General features: G+C 37.6%; 1 protein-coding gene across 1 annotated transcript in view; it reads left to right on the top strand.

Annotated features, from left to right (window-relative positions):
- The first annotated feature begins 228 nt into the window (after positions 1 to 228).
- LOC120522856 (pseudouridine 5'-phosphatase) overlaps positions 229 to 18,553 on the top strand; it is a 70,359-nt gene continuing 52,034 nt past the window's right edge. Inside the window, exon 1 of the mRNA XM_039743575.1 lies at positions 229 to 346. Coding sequence (XP_039599509.1) covers positions 277 to 346 — 70 coding nt within the window. The 5' untranslated portion in view covers positions 229 to 276. The remainder of the gene's footprint in view (positions 347 to 18,553) is intronic.

Genomic DNA, 18,553 nt, shown 5'->3' with positions numbered 1-18,553 from the left:
TCCCATAACCGCGTGGTCTAAAGGTCTTACGTTCTGCTGGCCGACTATAACGATTTTCGGAATAAAAGTAAACGTAATGTTTTTTAAGCCTCTTTTTAAATACCTGAAATCAGTTTCAGTTATCCGTTATTAAAGATTCTATATTTATAATCCAGGTGATTTAAATACGTTATATTAAAATCGCAATAAATATTTACGTTATCGCTTCATCAACTCGGGGCTAAGTTTTAACTGTCCCACAATTTGTCTTGTGGTGTTGTCGCTGCTGTTTCGAAAATGTCTAAGGAGGTTGCACGTTTTAAACCAGTAACTCACGTCATCTTTGATATGGATGGACTTTTGTTAGGTGTGTATACTTTAAATATAAATAAATTATAATGCGTCCACGGCAGACTTTTGTTCTAGTAGGTTGCGGGTGCAGTTGTGCCATTGCTTAATGTCTCCTTCATACAGCAGCTGTAACATGCTTCTTATTCAACGTGTAGACATCATATGAATATAAACAAATCAATCCCTTTAGAGTGAGGAATGATTCACATCCAGTTTGTATCGACACAGGGCTGTAACCAATCGGAAACGGGAAACCAATTCAGTACATAGCGCTGCATAAAACTAGCACGCCTGGCAAGTTTAAGATGTCAGTCAACCTGAGAGATGAATCGAAACATTATTAATCCAGATGGAAATTACAAAGTTACAGCAGCAAACACAATATACAGAAATATGCAGTACATATAACAAGAACTGTAATAATCTTAAGTATGCTAATAAGGTATAAATGCACATATAACAAGGATTATCACTAAATAAATGGACATAGTGCAGGTATTTACTAAGTGCAAAGCAATTAGAATTACTTATCACTTACAGTTTCACAGTACATAGTGCCTCTCATTGTCATAGTATATTATTGCACATGGTGTCATCGTCTGTCATGGTATCTGCTAGACCAGCACAGTACCTTCAGCACACAGAAAACAAGACCACCTCAGCTAAGGGGTGACTCATTATAGGGCCTGATTGTCTATGATATAAACAGCCTCTCTTCACATAGCATTCCTTTGAACATCACAGTTGACTCAAGTCTGTCCAGTGAGGCCAGCCTGACCTGACTGAATTTCCCGGCATCACCTGATCTAATGCCATTTTCCTAGTACACTTCTACACAGAAAGATTAGATTAGCTAAACTTTATTAAACCCATGGAGTACTAGGGTGTTGTACTGTGTTAGCCATGATGTAGAGAAAAGCCAAGCAAAATGACACCTTTTATTGGCTAACTAAAAAGATTACAATATGCAAGCTTTCGAGGCAACTTGGGCCCCTTCTTCAGGCAAGATGTAATCAATGTTTACAATATGTTGGTGGTTGTGTGTGTGTGTTTGCCCTGGGATGAACTGGTGCCTTGTCTAGGATTTGTTCCTGCCTTGCACCCTGTGCTGGTTGAGACAGGCTTCAGCTCAACACCCCTTGCAATCCTGATCTGGATCATGTAGGTTAGAAAATGAAATGAGATGAGTTACTGATACTGACACTTTGTGACCATGAATAAGTCACTTCACCTGCCTGTGCCCCAATTGGAAAAACAAAAGAAATGGAGCCAGTTGTATACCAGAAAGATGTAAGTGTCACTTTGGCTAAAGACATCAGCCAAATAAGTATATATAAATGTAAATGGACTGCAGACATTTGAATGGATAATACTTCACTATCACCTTAAGGTACTATCTGTTATATTAATTGTGCCATCTTAGTCTTGACTGATGTATAGTGATACAATATTGATTGAATGTAAAGGATATTATTTGGCTGGGCGGATTGAGTAGTGTTTCCTGTAATGAAATGCTGCTTAAGGACAGTTTAGCAAAACTAATTTTTACATAGGGGTCATTCCATGTCAAGTCAACTGATTTTCCAGAAATTCCACATACTTCTGTCTTAAAAAAAAAAATAAAAATACCCATGTTATCCAGGAGACACTCTGTAAAATTATTTTGATATAAGGTCAATACTTTCCAAGATATATGCAGTTTTATGAGGGTAGAGGGGTTTTATTTTTTCATTAAATTCACAAGACCATATTTCAAGAACTAATCCACCTAGCAGGCTCAAATTTTGCATTCTGGTACCTTTATAGGTATAGTACTAACAAAATTAAAATGTTTGGTCCAGACAACACCACTTGGTAAGACCACATCTTCAAAATGGAAAAAAAATATTTTGTGTCTTTGTCTATGCCATGTTTCAGGCTTTCAGAAAGCATACTTCTAACTGATACAGCCTGCTAAAAAATGTCCATGTTTGGATACCTACACAGGGCTTTTCAAAAGGTTATAAACAAACAAGTAACTCCATCAGGATTTGACCAGCAGACCTCTCAAAGGTGAAACAATCATTTTGGGTCTAATTTTCAGACCAGCTTAATGCACTGTGGGAATGTTCAGACATTTTAAAAATTATGTTTCCTGTATCCTACATGGTCCCTACTTTCTCAAAAAACAAGTCTTACTTTTCTTATGTAACTCTTTTATTTTTATTTTCCATTCTAAACATGGATTAAATTCACAATTTGTCATAATGATAATCATCAAGTTCTTCATTACTAACTTGGGTATAGGATTAATGGGAAAAAATAAATCACCAAAGGCACATTAAGCACAACACATGAACAACAGCTGCTTATCATTAAATACAACACTAGTTATAATGAAATGTTAACATCTTAATATTGCAGCAGCAGGAACATGACCCATTTCATTTCTGTATCAATCAAAGTACAGCGTGTAGGGCATCTTTGTCTTTGAGATCATGATGGTGCTGCCTCCCACTGACTGTTGAGGGTGCACTAAGCAGTGAAATGACATACTGTAATGGCCCCCAGCAAATGTCATCTCTAGGTGGCTAGTGGAAAGACTGTGCAGGAAAAGTTTTGATGCATGAAACATATCAGGCTGTCTGAGTCTGTTTCACTCTTGTCACAAATCACACCAATCCAACAATTTTCATCATACATGCACCCACCATAACCTTCATTAGTACACTGGTCTAATGTGAAGGACACATCTGATCCATCAGGAATATGATTGTGAAAGGGCAGGATCTTAGCTGCTTCTTCAGTGATGAATATTCCTTCACCACACACCCAGCCGACTTTGAGTTTGCTATCTTCTTAGGGATGTAACAGTGGTATTCTCGAGTGCCAGTTACTGTTTTGGCCATAGAGAAATGCATTCTCTGTTCATCAACATGAGATTATTATTATTATTATCATTTGATATGAAAAAAGTTTGACATTTTTGATAACTTACTGTTTGAAAACTCAATGATTACTATCCTTGACACGTGGTACATTGAGCCTATGTTTAGGATTGAAAATAAACATAAATATTTGTATAAGAAAAGTAAGGTTTGTGTTTTATGAAAGAGGAGACAATGTAGAATAAATAAAAAATATTTAAAAAATTATCTGCACATTCCCATATGCCATTAGGGTGCTCTGAAAATGAAATCCAAAATCATTGTTTGCATTTGAGAGGTCTGCTGTTCAAGCCCTGATAAAGTTACTTTTCTGTTATTGATGAAAAAATGAAGCTGGACAAAATCGACACTACCCCCCTCCTCTTGGTAAACTGGCTGTATCTCGGAAAGTACTGATCTTACATCAAAAAAACAATTACAGGGTGTTTCCTGACTAACATGGATACACCTGTTAATTTTTCCAGAATTTTTTGAGTTTGAAGTGCATGAGCTATTGGTTGATTTGTCATGGAAGAACCCAGAGGTGAAGGCTCAGTTACATAACCTTGCCTCCTCTACCTCACTCAGCTACTAGCTCATTACTGTCCCACGCACCAGACCCTCCACCCTGGGCGGCAGGTCCTTCAGTGCTATAGCCCCTCATCTCTGGAACTCTCTTCCTCAGTCTCACCGAGATTGCTCTTCTTTCTGCACTTTTAAATCTCAACTGAAAACTTTCCTCTTCTATGAACTTTTGTCATCTGTGTAATTTTTTTTTACTCTGTATGTAAAGCGAACTTGGGTTTGTGAAAGACGCCCAATAAATGTAGCTTATTATTATTATAATTATTATTAGTTTTTTATTAATCAATTTTCTACTTTCAGTACATTTTTAAGACCAGTTTAGTTTTCAGTTAGGTTTGTTTTCATATAGCACAGTAACAATTTCAAAGGTAAAACTTTACAAATTGCCAATTACGTACTACATAGACATACAATAAAGATACAAATTTATTTAAAACGTAGCATAAAGCAATAAAAAAATGATTATTTCTTAAGGTAGTGTGCCGTAGTGGTTAAGGCTGTGGGCCTCAAACCTTGAGGTTGAGGGTTTAAATCCAGCTAGTGACCATGAGCAGTGACCATGAGTCAGTGAGTCTTAAGTGGAGACCAAAGGGCCATCTCTGAAAATATCAGGAAAATAATTCAACAGCTTTGTGATACTGTAGCTAAAAGCTCGCCCTTGTGTATTTTTTGTTAATCCTTGGGATTTTCAGCAGGCCGGTATCTTGAGATCTTAATGCATACTCTGTTTTGTGTAATGAAAAAATATGGATATAAGTAGGGTGTTGGCCATTTAAAGCGTTATATGTAAGAAAGACATTTTTTTAATTGGCCTCTAATCTCAACTGGAACCTAGTGTAAGAATTGGAGTTATGTGGTGGTACTTTTTAGTTCTAGTAATGATTCTTACAGAAGTGTTTTGAATTAATTGAAAGCTGTTTATGAAGTGATTTAAATGTGACTAACACATTGTAGCAGTCAATTCTGCTGGAAATGCATGAATTGATTTCTCAGTATCAACAACATTTAGAAACCATCTTAATTTTCCAGCATCATTAACTTGGAAAAGGCAGTTTTTAGATAATGTTTTAATGTGTGTTTTAAATGACATACTAATATCAAACACAATGCCTTAAGTTGCATGCCAATTTAGTAAAACTAATGTTTCCTACTGAGTTACAAAGTGACAGAATATTGACTTGTAAGTATTTATCTTACTAGCCAAAAACATCATCTATTTTAACTGAGTGGTTCTCTAATATCTTTGACTTTAGCATAGTTTATTAACCATTTGTCATGCAAGTACTGATTACCAGTACAGCTTTAATTAACTGCTCTTTTTTTTTCCTCTCTTACTTGGGTGGTTCAAAGTTACCTGCATATTTCTTAAAATCTATTTCTTAACAGCTTGCCCTAATTTTCTTAACAATTATACTGTTTTTCTACTTTATGGCCCTGCTGGTAATTACTTGAAACCTTGTATTATAAAGACAGTATAAATACAATAACTCTTACTAGTACGCAGTTGCATTGTATGTGTCATCACGCTGGAGGCACATGGATCTATAACATTCTAGTGGCAATGGCTATCTCGATGACATCTTAATAGCTCCTATTCCCTTTCAAAAATAAGATCCAAGTGAAGAAATATCCACCAAATCAAGCTCACTTTGACAGTGAAGTGTTTGCCTGAACTAATTTTCTTCAGCTTTAGTCAGAATCTTTTGTAAACATTATTTCTGTATTTTGTAAAACCAAAATATGACCAAGCTTTTATGTCCTTCCCGTCTCTTTCCAAATATATGTCTCTTCTTTTTTAAAAACATGTTCTTTTTATGTAAAATCGTTGTTTGCTCTACTGCCCAGTGAGTATTTTTTGAGCTGATAAACTGTTGTTTCTTTTTAACTGTGTTGTATTTGATTGTACTAATATGGTGACATCGCTTTGAAAACTGAGATCTCTTTTCATTATCCTTTTCCAGATATATTCAGATTGAAACTTTTCACTAAGTATTCACATTGTTTTCTCTACTTTTACTCACTTAGTGAATGTTAAACTATCAGCAATAAGTGCTGTAGACCAGTGCTTCCCAAACTCGGTTCTGGGAACCCACTATGGCTGCTGATTTTTGTTCCAACCAGCTTCTGTTTTAAATTGAACTCCTGGGCTAATTAGGTGAGCTGTTATTTCCCAAGTTCTGTGTTTTCAGAACAATATAGAAAATAAAAAACTAAGTTTGGTAAAAAATAAATATTAAAATGTACCAAGCAGTTATATGGAAAGAATGTTCTTTTTTTCTTTTTAGCAATACTTTCATCTTGATTTTCATTCTATTTTTCCAAGTGTTCTAATTGTTTAATTAATCCATTATTTACTAGTGGGTCTGACGCTAAAGTAGTTGCAGCCTTTGATTATTCAGTGTTGTTTGCCTGCGTGTCTGCTCTGCTCGTTTTTAATTGTCATTAATAAGATACAAAGAAGGCGGAAAACTGCACAGAGAAAGGGCAAAATATAATGAAAAAAACAAAAAAGAATTAAGCATTTAAATCTATAGCAAAAGCAGAACTATTTCCAAATGTCTTCTAATTGTAAAAAGCATGCTGCTGTGCTTTTCTGAATGTAGAATAAGAGAAAAAAAAAACCAGCTAATTAAAGGAGATCAGTGTTATCAGGTATTGTCAATGATTATGAATCTGGTTGGAATATAAACCTGCAGCCACAGTGAGCCAACAGTTTAGGAAGCACTGCTGTAGACAGTACAGAATATTTTGTATAATTGTTCCAGTGTTATTTTGTGATAATTAGTAAAAATTATAATAATCAGCATCTGTAAATTTGTATTTAGCATAATAAATAATGCATTTATGTCAAACAATAATTCTTACTTTTTCTGACAAATATGCTTTTCACATATTTCTGCTTAGCGTGTGTTATCACTGAATAGTTGAGGAGAAGGCATGATAGAAGAGGCAACAGAAGCAAAGGCACCTGTTTACAATATCACATAAGCTGTTTTTTAATTAACGTGCCAGCTGGTGTTTAAGATACGTGTTTCAAAAGGAAATATGTTTGTCCATGTTATCTCTTGTGATACATGCATTACTATAAAATAAGTCTTTCTACTCTCCTCTCATGCAGCATTGAAACTTGTGCCACTCTGTAAAAGTTATGATAGCAAATCCTTCATATGCCAATATATTTTATTTTAGTCATTTTAAAAAAAATGAAAAAAAAATTCAGTATTAATTATTTGAGTAAAGAATGTTATTCGGTACTACAAGGTGTAATACATGTTTAATTACATGCGTCTTTAAGTAGCACTTTCCTATCCAAATGGAATTTTTATTACCTTTTTAATTTCATGCTTCTAGCTTTCACAGATTTGTTTTACCTGCTTGAAAAAGAACAAAATTATATTCTGACCAAGTTAAATAAATGTGGAGTTTTTTTTTTTTTATAAAACCAAAACCATCCATCATGTCCTTGTATAGAACTAATTCAGGCTTGGAAGTAGTGCTGAGCCGATCCTTTGTAGCAGAGGTCATACTGTGAGACATCTAACTTTAAAATTAACAATTTTTATGAAAAAAAGTGTTACATTTTAAATTGCATTTTGAATTGCAGAGGTAGCATGCATATTCTTAATGTATATTATTACTGCCATATTTACAATGTAAATTTCTATGAATACCTGAGTGGCATCATGGGTGTCTCTGCTGGTTCACAGATTCAACATTCTTCCATCAAATCTCTTTACAATATTAGTATCTGTATTATTTTTTTCTCCACATACTCCAGATTTATTCTATATGCCAAATATAGTAGTCTTCTTCTTTTTCTTCTGGTTGCTCCCGTTAGGGGTCGCCACAGTGGATCATCTTCTTCCATATCTTTCTGTCCTCTGCATCTTGTTCTGTTACACCCATCACCTGCATGTCTCTCACCACATCCATAAACCTTCGCTTAGGCCTTCCTCTTTTCCTCTTCCCTGGCAGCTCTATCCTCAGTATCCTTCCCCCAATATACCTAGCATCTCTCCTCTACACATGTCCAAACCAGTGCAATCTTGCCTCTCTGACTTTGTCTCCCAACTGTCGAACTTGAGCTGACCCTCCTAATGTACTCATCATTTCTAATCCTGTTCATCCTCATCACGCCCAATGCAAATCTTAGCATCTTTAACTCTGCCACCTCCAGCTCTGTCTCCTGCTTTCTGGTCAGTGCCACTGTCTCCAACCCATATAACATAGCTGGTCTCACTACCGTCCTGTAGACCTTCCATTTCACTCTTGCTGATACCCGTCTGTCACAAATTACTCCTGACACTCTTCTCCCCCCATTCCACCCTGCCTGCACTCTCTTTTTCACCTCTCTTCCACAATCCCCATTATTCGGTACTGTTGATTCCAAGTATTTAAACTCATCCACCTTCGCCAACTCTACTTCTTGCATCCTCACCATTCCACTGACCTCCCTCTCATTTACACATGTATTCTGTCTTGTTCTTACTGACCTTCATTCCTTTCCTCTTTAGAACATATCTCCACCTCTCCAGGGTCTCCTCAACCTGCTCCCTACTATCGCTATAGATTACAATGTAATCAGCAAACATCATAGTCCACGGGGTCTCCTGTCTAATCTCGTCTGTCATCCTGTCCATTACCATTGCAAATAAGAAAGGGCTCAGAGCCGATCCCTGATGTAATCCCACCTCCAACTTGAATGCATCCGTCACTCCTACTGCAGACCTCACCACTGTCACACTTCCCTCGTACATATCCTGTACAACTGTTGCGTACTTCTCTGCCACTCCCGACTTCCTCATACAATACCACAGCTCCTCCCGAGGCACCCTGTCATATGCTTCCTCCAGGTCCACAAAGACGCAATGCAACTCCTTCTGGCCTTCTCTAAACTTCTCCATCAGCATCCACAGAGCAAACATTGCATCTGTGGTACTCTTTCTTGTCATGAAACCATATTGCTGCTCTCTAATCATCACCTCACTTCTTAACCTAGCTTCCACTACTCTTTCCTATAACTTCATGCTGTGGCTCATCAATTTCATTCCCCTGTAGTTACTGCAGTCCTGCACATCCCCCTTATTCTTAAATATCGGCACCAGTACACTTCTTCTCCACTCCTCAGGCATCATCTCACTTTCCAAGATTCCATTAAACAATCTGGTTAAAAACGCCACTGCCATCTCTCCTAAACACCTCCATGCTTCCATAGGTATGTCATCTGGACCAACAGCCTTTCCATTTTTCATCCTCTTCATAGCTGTCCTTACTTCCTCCTTGCTAATACGTTGCACTTCCTGATTCACTATCTCCACATCATCCAACCTCTTCTTTCTCTCGTTCTCTTCATTCATCAGCCTCTCAAAGTACTCTTTCCATCTGCTCAACACACTCTTCTCGCTTGTGAGTACATTTCCATCTTTATCCTTTATCACCCTAACCTGCTGCACATCTTTCCCAGCTCGGTCCCTCTGTCTAGCCAATCGTTACAGGTCCTTTTCTACCTCCTTAGTGTCCAACCTGTCATACAACTCATCATACGCCTTTTCTTTAGCCTTTGCCACCTCTCTCTTCACCTTGCACCTTATCTCCTTGTACTTTTGTCTACTTTCTGCATCTCTCTGACTATCCCACTTCTTCTTTGCCATCCTCTTCCTCTGTATACACTCCTGTATTTCCTCATTCCACCACCAGGTTTCCTTTTCCTCATTCCTCTTTCCAGATGTCACGCCAAGCACCCTTCTTGCTGTCACCCTTACTACATCTGCTGTAGTTTCCCAGTTGTCTGGTAACTCTTCACTGCCACCCAGTGCCTGTCTCACCTCCTCCCTAAACTCAACCTTGCAGTCTTCCTCTTTCAACTTCCACCATTTGATCCTTGGCTCTGCCCTCACTCTGTTGCTCTTCTTGATCTCCAACGTCATCAACGTCATACAGACCTCCATCCTATGCTGCGTAACTGCACTTTCCCCTGCCACCACTTTGCAGCCTTCAATCTCCTTCAGATCAACTCTTCTGCATAGGATGTAATCTACCTGTGTGCATCTTCCTCCACTCTTGTACGTAACCCTACGTTCCTCCCTCTTCTTAAAATACATATTCACCACAGCCATGTGCATCCTTTTGGCAAAATCCACTATCCTCTGACTTTCTTCATTCCTCTCCTTGACACCATACCTATCCATCACCTTCTTGTCTCCACTGTTCCCTTCACCAACATGCCCATTGAAATCCACTCCAATCACCACTTTCTGTCCCTTGGGTTCACTGTTCATCACTTCATCCAACTCACTCCAAAAATCTTCTTTCTCACCTGTTGCACACCCAACTTGCAGTGCATTTGCAGTAACAACATTCATCATCACACCTCTAATGTCCAGCATTATAATCAATCTGGCTGTCTTTTCACCTCCAAAACACTCTTGACATGCTGTTCCTTCAGAATAACCCCTACTCCATTTCTCCTCCCATCCACACCATGATAGAACAATTTGAATCCACCTCCGATCCACCTGGCCTTACTCCCCTTCCATTTAGTCTCTTGCACGCACAATTTATCAACCTTCCTTCTCTCCATCATATCTGCTAACTCTCTCCCCATACTGCCAACATTCAAAATTCCTACCCTTAGTTCCACTCTCTTTACTTTCCTTCTCTCCTCCTGCCTCCAGACACATCTCCCCCCTCTTCTTCTCCTTCTTCTTCTTCGGCCAACAGTAGCCCAATTTCCACCAGCACCCTGTTGGCTAACAGTACTGGTGGAGGTCGTTGTTAACGCGGGGCTCGACCGATCTGGTATGAAAATTTGTATTGTTGTCCACATATTGATTTGGCAAAATTTTACACCGGATACCCTTCCTGACATAACCCTCCCCATTTATCCGGGCTTGGGACTGACATGAAGAAACACACTGGTTTGTACATCCCCTGTGGCTGGGTTTATATGCCAAATATAGTAATGTTAAGCTAAATAGTGATTCTGAGCTGGTCCTGTGTTCAACAAAGCATGTATCCTGTGATGAACTGCATTCAGGTTTGTTTCATGTATTGTGCCTGATGCAGCTGGGATAGGCCCCACTGCATCAGGCCCTTATTTTGAACTGGATTAAGAGGGTTTGTTATACTGCATTATAGTCTTTACTGGAGAGGCTTAGTCGAACAGTGGTTTTTGGAATAATTGGCAATGAAATAATGAAAGTAGTTTTTAACAAATAATACCTAACTTGAGATATTTCTTGCATCTTAAAAAATATTAAAAATATAAACATTTAATGAAACCTTTTCCACAGGAAATACTAATTTATATGCTGGAATTTGAAAATATCATTGAGCAGCGGTTTTGGCTATTAATTTAAAGTTTTATTAAATGTCTTTCAAAACTTACTGGTAAACGTTTTTGACAATGTCATCCATTTAAACATTATTCTAACTTGCTTATTCCAATAAAGGGTATTACAGAGACAAAGGCTATCTTGATAACGTTAGGTAAAAAACAGGAAACAATATATGGGGTGCATACACACATACAGTATATCCATACTTACACACAGTGGTCTAATATATAATAAAGTGTAAAGAAGCATTTGCTGTGACACATTCATTTACAAATCAGGGCATCTTAAAGAAACAAATAAACATGCACTTTGTAATGTGAGAAAAAAAAGAAGTCCATGGAGAAATTCCACTTATACATGGGAATCTCTACATATGGTTCATGAAGTGGGCACGGAACTTTGCTCCAGAGCTGTGAACTTGCAGGACTAGCCACTAAAGCACTGTGGAGCCTTGCTAAAGTAATAAAAAGTGACAAGTCAAATAAATGTCAAATAAATGTTTATTTATTTATGCATGCTTTGATTACTAACCAATATCCAAATAATCGTAATAAAAGTATCTATATCTGTAAATATAGTATATCATGATAACAAACCATATTACATTAAAACCTAGGTAATTATGAACCACAATATAGATTTAACACATTAAATTCCATTTTCAAATTAAACTTGAGTACTCAAGTTTACAAAAATTAAAAATTACAATGTAATGCATTTTGTATGTGTTGGTAATCTAATATTAATAATAAAAATGTCAGTGTTATTTTTACAGCTTATAACTGGAATTTCTACATAGAGCCACCTTAGGTAATTCATGTCACCCAAAAAACTTGATTGTGCATTTTTTACCGTTTGCTTATGTTTTATAAATTGGCCTTTGAAATAATTTGAATTCAGATATTGTGTGATGCTTTTAAAAAAAGATAACTGGGTAATTAATTATAATGGCAGTCATCTGAAATAGTTATTGTTCAACAGATGTGTGGAGCATTCAGAAGCACTCTAATCACAATGCTCAACTTGCATGAGTACCACCTGAGCACGGTTGATGTAGTACAGTTCAAAATATATTCATGTGATACTGTTTACAGTCTGGTTTACATTTTAAAGTTTTTTTTAACTCTCTGCACTACATTGTACCTCAGTTAGTATGTTGTAGTATCTAGCCAGCTACTATATGGAATTGCCATAGATAGATAGATAGATAGATAGAATGAATGTGAAATGCATCACAGGATAAGAAAGTGTCTGGCCTTAATCTGTCCTTCTGTAAAAGAGATTATTAGCACAGAGAACCTTCTAGTTTTCCAATGTTTAATGTGATGTATATTTATAACTTTGATTCATACTGTTTTAACTTTTTATACTGTTTGGTTGTTGTTGCTTTTAGTGCTCTGTTAAGTGCATAAAATGTATAATAATATGAAGTGCGCCACATAATAAGGTTGTTGTTGTCCGCATTCAGTATGTTTACAGATAGGCATGAAATTGGTAATATAGACAGAATTATGTTATAACAAAATGCATGGAGCCATAAAAATATTTAATTATAATAGAAATTTTGTTATAACAATTATGGGGGAAAATATGTATACAGGTGCTATTGTGACCAGGGTCTGTGGTGATTCATAATCTCTAATGACAGTGTTGCAAGGATTTCTTTGTTGTAAGGATTGCTTCGTAGCTGCTCTGCTGCATCTGGTAAACAGGATACCAAGGGCAAAGCAATTAGTTGTCCTCTGTAGGATCAGGTTTACCACGTAATATACTTGTCACACGATGTTTAAAACATTTAACACTGGGCTTTGACCTGCTCTTCCTTGTGCTCTTCTGGTCTGCTACAGTGGTATTTATGAGCTTATTGTGTTCTTCTAATCTGAAAATGGGATCTAAAGCAGGATGATTGCTCCCAGTGTCATGGCTCCTATCTCTTATGCTTGACTATTGAAGTTAACAGCTCCTATTTTGAATGAGGTCTTGAGACTGTACCTGCCTTCTCTATACAGTAATAAAGTACCTGTATTTTCCTTGGAAACCTGGACTCACCTTCCTGTATCTCTGTGCAACTCTGTGATCCAAGCTTGACAATACCTGTATAAAAAAACAGCGCTTCATAAACTGCAAATTAGATGTAACTTTTTTTTTTTCCAGAGTAAACTGGTGCCCTTTCTTACTTGTTTTGTTCATCGCAAAGAAACCTTGTAGTGCTGTGAAACTCAAATTAAAAAGTATCTGCACATGACACAAATACCCACATGGATGGTTGGTGTAGCACTGACTAAGAAATTAACCCTGTGTGTGATGTCGCACTTACATTCTCGTCGAGACTATGAGACCTGTGAAATTATAGGCATGTCGATAAGTATTTTTTGCATATCATTATCTTCGGTGGTTGTACTGAAATTTACATTTCGTTAAAATAATATCGTTAAACATGATGTTGCATGAGCATTTATCTGGGCCAACAAAAAGTACTCATCATTCTGAAAATTTTGTTACTTTGATATTCGCTATAATAATGTGGCAGATGGCCGAGACCCATGCCTGGCCTGGGCGTCCTTTTGACATTGGATCCGGGGGAGCAGCCATGGGATGCAAACTGCATCCCCCAGAACACTTGGTGGCAGCCCCCCTGTGTTGTATTGGGGCCACTTTCTTGGAACACCGGAGCTCATCCTTGTTGGGCTCTGTGGCCACCACCAGGAGGAGCTGCATGGCTTAACGAGCCTATGTGGGCTGAATGCAGCCACACCCAGAAGTGCAGCCTGAATTACATTAATTACCACCTGAAGTACTTATGGGTGGGCTATAAGAAGAGCCTGCAGCCACTACTCGAGGCGCCAGAGTCGGGAGGAGGAGGACAAAGCTGCCTGGGAGGAGTGGAGGAAGAGGAGTGATTTTTGGTGTGTTTTTGATTTCTGTGTGCTTTGAGGACTGTGTAGGGTCTGTGGGACATGAGGAAGATGTGCCCCACGGCCGAAGACTACAGAAACAAATACTTTTGTTTCTTTTGACCTATGCCTCTAGTGTCAGTCTGTGTTGGGTCGGCGCCAACCAAGCACTTCTGCCACTATATATATATATATATATATATATATATATATATATATATATGTATATATATATATATATATATATATATATGTATATATATGTATATATATATGTATATATATGTATATATATATATATATATATATATATATATATATATATATATGTATATATATATGTATATATACAGTTCATGCGGAAAGTATTAACAGTGCATCACTTTTTCCACATTTTGTTATGTTACAGCCTTATTCCAAAATGGATTAAATTCATTTTTTTCCTCAGAATTCTACACTGAACAACCCATGATACAACGTGAAAAAAGTTTACTTGACGTTTTTGCAAATTTATTAAACATAAAAAACTGAGAAATCACATGTACATAAGTATTCAGAGCCTTTGATCAATAATTTGTTGATGCACATTTGGCAGCAATTACAGCCTCAAGTCTTTTTGAATATGATGCCACAAGCTTGGCACACCTATCCTTGGCCAGTTTCGCCCATTCCTCTTTGCAGCACCTCTCAAGCTCCATCAGGTTGGATGGGAAGCGTCAGTGCACAGCCATTTTAAGATCTCTCCAAAGATGATCAATCGGATTCAAGTCTGCGCTCTGGCTGGGCCACTCAAGGACATTCACAGAGTTGTCCTGAAGCCACTCCTTTGATATCTTGGCTGTGTGCTTAGGGTCGTTGTCCTGCTGAAAGATGAACTGTCGCCCCAGTCTGAGGTCAAGAGCGTTCTGGAGCAGATTTTCATCCAGGATGTCTCTGTACATTGCAGCAGTCATCTTTCCCTTTATCCTGACTGCTCTCCCAGTTCCTGCCACTCAAAAATAATCCCCACATCATGATGTTGCACCACCATGCTTCACTGTAGGGATGGTATTTTGCCTGGTGATGAGCGGTGCCTGGTTTCCTCCAAACATGACGCGTGGCATTCACACCAAAGAGTTCAATCTTTGTCTCATCATACCAGAGAATTTTGTTTCTCATGGTCTGAGAGTCCCTCAGGTGCCTTTTGGCAAACTCCAGGCGGGCTGCCATGTGCCTTTTACTAAGGAGTGGCTTCAGTCTGGCCACTCTACCATACAGGCTTGATTGGTGGATTGCTGAAGAGATGGTTGCCCTTCTGGAAGGTTCTCCTCTCTCCACAGAGGACCTGGCCAAGGATAGGTGTGCCAAGCTTGTGGCATCATATTCAAAAAGACTTGAGGCTGTAATTACTGCCAAAGGTTCATGAACAAAGTATTGATCAAAGGCTGTGAATACTTATGTACATGTGATTTCTCAGTTTTTTATTTTTAATAAATTTGCAAAAACCTCAAGTAAATTTTTTTCACGTTGTCATTATGTGTGTTGTGTGTAGAATTCTGAGAAAAAAATTAATTAAATCCATTTTGGAATAAGGCTGTAACATAACAAAATGTGGAAAAAGTGATGCGCTGTTAATACTTTCTGGGTGCACTGTGACATGTGTACAGGTTCGATGTGCATGCTTCAATGTTTGTTGAATGATTTGATGCAGTGAAGCAAAATGCTGACATACAAATGTAGTGCTTTCATATTCAAGCATTGCATAATCCCCATCTTAATGACACGACACATTTTAAAAGTCTCACATACCGTCTTCTGTGCTGTCTTGTTTTTTTTTTTTGCTTCTTTACAACAGCGACAAAATGTATGGCGGCGTATTTGACCCACAGAGAAAAAAAAGTTAGGGACATGGTGAAAAGGTGTATCTTGTGATTAAAGTGGAAATTTCAGCACATCTCGAAATGTCCACTTTAATTTCGTAGTTTATTTTATTATTGAAGTAGACCATCGTAAATGGCATCTTAAAACCGACCGTGTTGTTAATCACTACATGCTTCTCGGGCTTCCTCCTGTATTGTCAGCAGTGGCAAGAAGCAATCGCCACACAGATCACATTAAATTTATGATATTCCATCCTCTGTACATTTACAATCCTTAGATTTATACTTGATATTACTTTCATGACAAAATGCATTAAATTATGTATATTTTACAGATAAATCGTTAACTTTATTTAAATAATGAATATTGTTAATAATTACACACGTGGAGGCGATACAGTGGCAGAGTGATAGCGCTGTTGTCTAGCAGGTAGTCAGGTCCCTGGTGTTCCCTGTCTGGAGTTTACATGTTTTCCTGGTTTGTTTCCAAAATGTGCTCCGGTTTCCTTCCAAAGATATGCAGGTTTGGGGATTTGGTGATGCTAAAATGATGGTATGGGCACATCCCTGGATTGATGGATTTAATCATTAAACATCAATCCTTTTCAGAGATATTGTGGCAAGGTGTCCTTGGAATTTAATAGGTGTTTCAGGCAATTCAGAACACAGTGAAGCAGAACTTGTTAAGTATAAACCTGGCCTAAAAAGCCTAAAGCCCATGTCACATTAGAATGTGGAAAGTTGGGAACCACAAGTTGATATATTAATAGCTTTTTGTTTTTAAACATAATTAATTTTTTTGGTGTTACTGTAAATAAGCAATGTATAGACAATTCCAAAGCATACAAAATACATCTCTTTCTTACTTTCAACACAGACAAATCTCTTTTAGAGCTGCTCATACAGTGTTCAGATATGAACAGAAGAACAAGTAACCTGCAGAAAGTTACACCAGAGCTGAAATATTCAAGTCTATAGGAGTGTTGTTTACACAAAAAATAATCAGGAAGGAAGCATAAAAATAATAATGTTAAAAAATATACCAACAGTGCATTTTTAAGTATGTATCACCACATTTTAGAAGCTACTATTGTAGAAACAGCAAATTAAACTGAAATTTATAACAGGTTGGTTATTTCAGCAAGATAATAATCTAAAATAAACTATAAAACTGATTGCTTAGAATAACAAATGATTAAGATCTTAAACTGGCCTTTAATATTATTGAATATATACTGTACCAGTAACGCACTTGAGCATTCCTAGTTTTCATACTCTTTCTCTGTCTCTGTTTAGCATTCATTTGCTCAGAGGTTGATGCGCTTGCTGCTTCCTGAGCAGCTCTTCTTTTCTCCACCCTAGCGGCCCGCTGCTTCTCTTCTTTTGTCAGCATCTTTTCTCATTTAAATTGATTAAGTTAGTTTTTGTATTGCAATTACTTAGTATGTTTTCTTTAATTTTTCACTTAAGCTGGCACTTAAGTCTTCAATCTGCCTCAAGAATGATTAGTGAAGGTGGTAGGGAATGAGCACGGCGCCCATACGCATGAGCCGCACGGCCGCCCTGCTGCACGCTGCCAAGAGTTGATTCTACAATAAAATAAAAATAAAAAGAGTAATAAAAATCATCACCCGAAAGTGGATAGTAGACGTCACGTAGTATATGTGTACCAAATTTCAAGTCAATAGGTGAAACGGTTTTCGAGCTACAGGTGATTTTAAATTCTGAACAGACAAACGAACAGCCACGGTAGCGTATTATATAAGAAGATATGTTTAAATCTCATACAAGAAATGCAATCAGAAAGATTTAAAAGTATTTCTGAGCTAGAAGAGTTATACAAGGAAAATTTCCTAAAAAAAGAGTAATTTGCTACACGTAAAATGTGCAAGTGGTGATTTCTAGCACTGGTGGTCTAAGTATGTACTGACAGAATGCCTAAACTTGCACGTGCTACATTCACCATTTTATTTTTTAAGTCCCTTAAAGGAATATTTTTTGAGATACTTACCCCATGTACTTTGTGGTAGTGGGTGAGAAAAAATGCAATCTTGTGTTTTGGTGGAGGAATTACAAGATTCAAACTCAGTAGAAACCTATGGTAACCAAATCTGGACAGTGGCAAATAATGACGTCCATGGAAAAAAAAGAAAATAAATTCTCATATAACATGTGTGGCATAATCCACTTGTCCAATATCCAAAAACTCTGCATTAATTGTGAATAGGAAAGATGTAATTTCTTGACCAATCAATGAGTAAGAGAAGTGGATCTTTAATTCAAATGCAGATGGAAATGTGTAGGCTTTTCTCAGGTGGCTGCAAATGTAAATGTGTTAGTGAGCCTTCTTGACAAAAGCTAAGTTGTGTTGTGCCTTGTGGTGAACAGCCCGGACACAGACATGTAGACATTGTTGTTTTATCTTCCAACACACGTTTATTTACAATATTTCTATTTACAGCGCACTCACAACCCAGTGCCGCAGCACCAATCACCCTCAGTCCAGGCCCTTCCAATTCCTCTCTTTCTCCTCAGGTCCGTCTACACTCCTCTCCTCTGAGCTCTGTCCTCTTCCACCTGACTCCAGCCATCGAATGGAGGGAGGCGGTCCCTTTTATGCTCACCCGGACGTGCTCCAGGTG

Source organism: Polypterus senegalus, chromosome 2 (assembly GCF_016835505.1).
Source record: "Polypterus senegalus isolate Bchr_013 chromosome 2, ASM1683550v1, whole genome shotgun sequence".
In the NCBI taxonomy this organism is placed as follows: Eukaryota; Metazoa; Chordata; class Cladistia; order Polypteriformes; family Polypteridae; genus Polypterus; species Polypterus senegalus.
The sequence above is the reverse complement of the archived record's forward strand: the minus strand, read 5'-3'. Positions and strand labels throughout refer to the sequence as shown.